Source organism: Bidens hawaiensis, unplaced genomic scaffold (assembly GCF_021521415.1).
Source record: "Bidens hawaiensis isolate Kalapana, Puna unplaced genomic scaffold, B.hawaiensis_p1.1 tig00016366_1, whole genome shotgun sequence".
Taxonomy (NCBI): domain Eukaryota; kingdom Viridiplantae; phylum Streptophyta; class Magnoliopsida; order Asterales; family Asteraceae; genus Bidens; species Bidens hawaiensis.
Genome location: NW_027492500.1, coordinates 178815 through 185898, shown reverse-complemented (window position 1 = coordinate 185898; position 7084 = coordinate 178815). Strand labels below are relative to the sequence as shown.

The 7084-nt window shown below is 37.6% G+C and overlaps 1 protein-coding gene across 1 annotated transcript; it reads right to left on the bottom strand.

Moving 5' to 3' along the window:
- Positions 1-5237: 5237 nt before the first annotated feature.
- LOC143551328 (7-deoxyloganetin glucosyltransferase-like) lies at positions 5238-6913 on the bottom strand. Its single transcript, XM_077041790.1, has 2 exons — positions 6390-6913; positions 5238-6325 (listed from the first exon to the last, which is right to left on the bottom strand). Exons 1-2 carry the CDS (start codon positions 6901-6903, stop codon positions 5412-5414), a joined length of 1428 nt encoding a protein of 475 aa, XP_076897905.1. The 5' UTR covers positions 6904-6913; the 3' UTR covers positions 5238-5411.
- Between the last annotated feature and the right edge of the window lie 171 nt (positions 6914-7084).

Here is a 7084-nt window from a genome sequence, read left to right as displayed (position 1 = left end):
CGCATTACGAGTGTCAAATATCCATTACTACTACTTATATCTAAGTCAATGACACCCTTAACTAACGGGGGTCCGGGGGCAACGCCCCTGGTAGCGGGGTCTAGGGGTGGTAGCCCCTAGCAGGGTCCAAGAGGCAGCGCCCCTGGCTAGGGTTGAGCTGCCAGGTCAGCTCGGAAAAATTTTATAAAATTTCGCATGGAAGAATTTCGCTTCGCATGCAACTATTTCGCTTCGCATGGGAGCGTTTCGCTTCGCATGAAACTGTTTCGCTTTCGCATGGGAGCGTTTCACTTCGCATGGGAGCGTTTCGCTTCGCATGGAGCGTTTCGCTTCGCATGAAACTGTTTCGCTTCGCATGGAAGCGTTTCGCTTCGCATGGCTGAGCGAAGCGAAATGCTTGTTTTGCTTCTCAAGGCTGAGCGAAGCGAAATGCCTGTTTCGCTTGTCAAGACTGAGCGAAGCGAAATGCCTTCCTTTCTTCGCTTTTACCATTTTAAAGCCATTTTACTTCGTGGCTCTTCCTCAGGACCTGATTTTACCCTTTTTAGGGGTTTTGGGTTGTACCAACTTTGCATAATTGCGTTTTACAAGGCCCGAACATCACATTTTTATCATATAACATTCTCGTGGGGTTATAACTTATCAAGTTCATGTTTTTCTTCCATCATATATCCCGATCTATCCTTCTATCGGTTTGCATGTTGATTCTAACCATAAAACTTAACCATTTAAACCGAAACCTACCTTTTGCTTCGGGTTCGAGTTCAGATCCGGACAATACGTAGATCTGGACGTGATTCTTGTTGTTTGATGATGTCTACACATGAGATTCTTCCTCCTTTTTACACGGATTTGAATCTGGAATGTAGAGAGAAAGTGTGTGTGTTCTTGAGTGTGTGTGTAACAAAATAGTGAAAAGAATGGAGAGGTTAGGCTTATATAGGGGCCATGGGCCCCACAACCCACTCATAATTCCAAATCCAAATATTATCCAAACACTTAACACACGACTAACTTAACAACACACAGTTAAATAACAAAACTTTCCGTCATTTATTATTTAACAAAAAGTTGGATGTTACACCTTAAACCATTTTAATTTTTGTTTTTAATTAAATTAAATATGATTAATTTCATAAACTTTATAAATCATAACAACTCTATAATTTTACCATAAAAAGAGTACTAATCCTCCATCATTTTCACACCTCATATACATTGAGAGCATTAACAAGAAGTTTTATGATTTCATGCATTTTGTAGTTTTTGTTTTGATTTTACCTTAAATGTTGATACTTGTTGTTCATGATCATGGTACTTTTATAATAAAAATCTTATATTTTGATTTTAAGAATCACTAGATCATGGATATCCAAGATAAACAATTCGATTTTCTAAATATTGGATCAAACCTAGTAATTTTGCTAGAACAAGAATTAGTATTCAGCTGAATTTTATAATCCGTTGATCATCAAAAACTTATAAACTTTCTTTCAAATAAGATAATTTATACAAAATTGTTTAATTTAATATATTTCTTATAATATAACTAATATACTTGATATCTCTAAATAATTAATTGAGTAAATTAATTATTGTTTATATTTGTTCAACATAAACTAATATGTATAATTTCTTTAAAATGATTCATGTAAAAACCTTTAAATTAATTAATTAGTAAATTAATTTATTATGTTACTCAAAACCGGAAACGTTTAATCATAAATTGTTTTTTAATCTTGTTGTTTAAGCTTATATTAATAAGATATAATTACTCATTTACAAATCATTATTCAACTAATAAATATCAAATGGTACATATAAACTTTAATTCATTTTTGTTAATCTCATTTAAAATGAAAAAAATCCCTAAGTCCCAATTTGTCGTAGTTTCCTTTCCATTTAGACTCTTTAAAATCTAGCATACGTATACACTTGTTTAGGAAAATCCACCGTGATTTTCCGTCTTGTTCAAATATCGTCCTCATTTTCGAGGTGAGTTTCTCACACCCTCTTTTTAACTCTTTTATACATTTTGGGGGTATCATATATATCCTATCAAATCGTTTATCGAGTCATTTACAAAACTACAATTCATATCATTGACTTGAGTGTTTACTTTATTACTTGCTCAAAACTTACTTGCACGTGGCATCCTCAATAAGTATGATCATACGCCCCCTTTGCACTCAGGACCATTTTGTTATGAGTGGAAAAGGGTGTAACAAGAAATACAAGGAAAATATAAATACAACTATATAGTTTGTCCGTTTGTTTGAGTAACCTAAGTCTAGTGTCTTCTCCGAGTATCATTGTCTAAAGTTTGTACCTGTAGCATGTATATAAAATAAACGGTCAACTACAGGTAGTTGGTGAAAATAACACAGTTTGATATACATACGTAAAAGCCATACAATTTTATGAACATGTGTAGCAACGCAAGTAAGGTCGTTTCCAGTTGGTACCAACCAACGTACTCGGATAATCGCACAATGCACGCAAGGTCCTTTCCAGTTGGGGACAACCAATGTACTCGGATAATAGCACAACGCACGCAAGGTCCTTTCCAGTTGATAACAATCAACGTAATAGAATAATAGCATAACGTTCATAAGCAAACAAACACACAAGTCCATAATACGAATTGTAGTTTTGTAAATGAATAAGTAAGCAAGTATTTGAATACGATATACATGCTACCCCCAAAATATAATAAAAGCATTAAAAATGAGGTGTGAGAAACTCACCTTGAAATCGAAGATAAACATGCAATAAAAGCCGAAAGCACGATAACGAAACCGAAGCAACCGAAAGTGCGTTTAAAGATTCCGAAATGATTGAACTTCTCAAACTATAAGTAAAACAAAAACAAAATCTAACTATCGCGATTGAAAAGGTTATAAATATTTGGTTAACGGGATATTGAATTAATTAATATATTTTATTAGCATTTTAATATTATAACTTTTAATATTAATATGAGAGTTACGACATTACAAGGTACAGATTTTAAATAGTAATCATATCTCGAATGAATATTTATGTTAACGAATTAAAGTTAAAGAATTTAAAGCTAACGAATTAATGTTTAAATAGCCTATCACCCATAATTTTTCAAAACCGTATCAAACGAGGTCGAGTTGACATGAAAACTTGCGTGAGTCATCGGAACCATGAAAAGAGACATTTTTTGGGTGGTGATGGGCCCACGTACCGGGCTTGGTGTGCCCATGTCATTTTATCAAAACCCTATCAAACGAGGTAGGGTTGACATGAAATCTTGTGTGGGTCATCGGAACCATGAAAAGAGTCGGTTTTTTAGTGGTGATAGGCCCACGTACCGGGCATGGTGTACCCGTGTCGTTTATTTAGCGCAACGGATGGTTTACAGGCTATACCCAAGGTTTATACTATACCTGCGAGGGTTTACCGTAAACCCCCTTGGATATAGCCTATCCCCATGATTTTTCAAAACCCTATCAAACGAGGTCGAGTTGACACGAAATCTTGCCGTGGGTCATCGGAACCATGAAAAGAGTTGGTTTTAGGGTGGTGATGGGCCCATGTACCGGACTTGGTGTGCCCATGTCGTTTATTTAGCGCAACGGATGGTGTACAGGCTATACCCAAGGGTTTATATTATACGCGCGGGGGTTTACGGTAAACCCCCTTGGATATATATAGCCTATCCCCCATGATTTTTCAAAACCGTATCAAACAGGGTCGGGTTGACACGAAATCTTGCGGGAGTCATCGGAACCATGAAAAGAGACGTTTTTTGGGTGGTGATGGGCCCACGTACCGGGCTTGGTGTGCCATACTGTTGGCAATGGCGTGTAATGGTCCAATTGTGAAAACATAAGTATAAATGGAAGATAGCTCGTTTAAGACATCATGCTCTAGGTCTAGGAAGGTGTTTATTAGTACTGCCGAAGCTTTTTTGTCTCTAGCAGTTTCCCGGGTACAAAATATAACCATGATTTCGTATGGATTTGTGCTTCTAAGAAACGATGGCATATCCTTCAGACGTACACCTTTCATGCTAGGTATGCAATCAACTTCCAAGTATCCATTGGTCAAATAAGCGGAATCTATATGATTAAGAGAAAAAAGTTGTAACTTCAAAAGTTGAGAAAATGACTGTTTTAGTCCTTGTGGTTTTTAGACAGAGTCACTTTGCGTCCCTGTTAAAAAATTTGAACTGTTTACATCCCCGTGTTTTAAAAGTTGAACAATATGCGTCCCTCAATCTAACATCCGTTAAGTTTAAGGTTAAAATCAGGGACATATATGTAATTTTGCACCACACTCATATTTACCCTAATAAACTTCAATATTACAATCAAAACAGCCGGGCGTTCCTTCTGTTATATCGCCGACAAAGAATTCGCCGGTCACAGTTTCGCCGGCAACAAATCGCCGGTCTGTTTCGCCGTTCCTTTTGTAAATCGCCGTTCACCAATCGCAGGTCAGTTTCGCCCTCTCCATTCACCAATCACCAGTCACAAATCGCCGTTCACCAATCGTCAGTCACAAATCGCCGTTCACAATCTATATCGCGTGGGTTGTGAACATTTTACTAACACCTTCTAACAGCGTCAATAATGCGTTTTATATATTATTAATTAATATTATATTTGTTGTCTGGCAAGGCCTTATCTTATTGACCACACGCCGGCATTTCAAGACAACGTGTACGTAACATCATGTAACAAGACATCTGTGAGTGGATCAAAGTAATGGTGCTGTGAGTGGATCAAAGTAATGGTGGTATGGGCAAGTGAAAGGGCCTTTTTTCGGCGAGGGGACGTGGGGTATACTTTCAACGATAAAGAAGTCGGCTTTGTAACTAAATCCGTATTGCTAACTTCTAGTGTACGTACGTGTTTTCTTAAATCAAGGAACCTAGAAAACCCGTTCACGAAGAAATTGTAAGCTAGAAAACATTAAAATATGTGTAGGTCCAGTCGTGACGAAATAATCTCAACTCAAGTTTTGCTTATATACAACCATAGATTCACTTTTTTTAAGCTTTATGTATGTGCAAGTTCATCATCGCGGGTTCATTCGGGTGCAGGTAACATGTTGGAAGCAACCTTCTTATGGAAATCACTACAACATTTATGGTTTATACTTTTATTTTATGAATCTTCTACATTTTATAAACTTTAATAATGTTTATAAATAATCACAGCATATTTCATTTTTTAACATACGTAGATTTGATAGGTTAATCAATAACTAATATTGCAATCAAAGAAAACATTTTACTTATCAGGGTTCTAAAAACATGGTTGTAAATTCATGATCATGCATGATTTAAATTATGCTGACAAAAATAAATGCAAGAATTGAAAATTGTGAGGTATAACTTGCAAATGCTGTAATGATCTTTTACAATGACTTGAACCTTAGGATTGAAAGAGGACTTGGTTGATCAAGCTATCTATGTTTAACAACGATGATGAGGATTCGGCCTTTTTCTTCCAAACCATAGCCATCTTTCTCATCTCTTTGCCTTTTTCTTCAACCATTAAAGTCTTCACAAGATTTTCAACTTGTTTTCTATGGACATCACTATTGATCTCCATCCCAATGCCCCATTTATTACAGCTATACCAACAATTGGTCTGTTGTTCTGCAAAGAACGGCCAACAAATCATTGGAACTCCACATGATATACTCTCTATTGTCGAGTTCCACCCACTATGTGTTAAAAACCCTCCGATTGATGGATGATTTAGAACTTTTTGTTGAGGGCACCAAGTTGTCAACAGCCCCCTCTTTCTCGTCGCTTCGACGAACTCTGGTGGTAGCATCTGGGAATCTCCAGAAACCAAGTCTGGTCGGATAACCCATAAAAAGTTTTGATTGCTATTTGCAAGCCCCCAAGAGAACTCAACTAGTTGCTGGCGTGTCATCACGGCTATGCTTCCAAAGTTAACATAAACAACCGAATTAGCCTCTTTTGAGTCAAGCCATTCCAGGCATTTTGTGTCTTCTTTCCACAGGCTCGAACCCAACAATTTCAGGTCCTTTTCCACCATCCTGTTGGCAATGGTGTGTAATGGTCCAATTGGGAAAACAGTAGTATAAATGGAAGATAGCTCGTTTAAGACATCATGCTCTAGGTCTTGGAAGGTGTTTATTATTACCGCTGAAGCTTTTTTGGCTCTAGCAGTTTCCCGGATACAAAAATTAACCATGAATTCGTCTGGATCGGTGCTTCCAAGAAACGATGGCATGTCCTTCAAGCGTATGCCTTTCATGCTAGGTATGCAATCAACTATTGTGTCCAGGTATCCACTGGTTAAATCAGCAGCATCTATGCAAGAGAAAAAAGTTTTCAAATGTTTAAAACGATATTTCACTTCAAAATTATGGAGTACCTTTTAGTGGAATGAATCCGTTTCGCCTGAGTGTGTTATAGTGCGCGTAAGCCAAGAAGCCACAAGCACTAGTTGTCCAAAACAGAACTCCCGGGATACCCAATTCATCTGCTGCATCAAGTGTGAAGCTCATTACACCGTCCCCAACTATCCAACTCACCGGAGGTGCCGTGGTGGAATCATTGAGCTTCGAGAGGAGCTTCTTAAAAGGTTCCAGGCATGTTTCAGAGGTGGACTTGCATAAGGATGGGATGTCTTGGGTCGCATCTAGGTTTTCAGCTGGCGGGAGGCCATCGGGAATGGTTTCAAATTGAAAAGACGTGTAGCGGTTGAGGGCGTCTAAGCCCTGCGATTTAACGAGGCGTTGGTGGTTGAATTCGGTGTTGACGAAGGTTATATGGAAGCCTTTGGAATGGAGGATTTTGGCAAGTAGTAGCATGGGATTGATGTGGCCTTGTGCCGGAAAGGGTATGCAAACTGCATGGGGTTTCTTCATCATATTCATGGAACCCATTTTTTGCAAATGTATTTTTTGAGTGTAGTGTATTTTAGAAGCCCTCCTTGTGTAGGGTTTTATAGGACATAAAATAAGGGTTACATGAAAACACAAAATTGATCTCTTTTGTATTGCATGAGAAAAATAAAATAAAAATTAGTTCACATTGCGTCAAACAAATAATAATGATCTCATCAGT

Excerpts from the sequence above, each read along its gene's own strand:
- LOC143551328 (XM_077041790.1), bottom strand. The coding sequence starts at position 6,903 with ATGGGTTCCATGAATATGATGAAGAAACCCCATGCAGTTTGCATACCC. Across the intron at positions 6,326-6,389 it reads CGGATTCATTCCACTAAAAG|ATGCTGCTGATTTAACCAGT; the intron begins GTACTCCATAAT and ends TCTCTTGCATAG.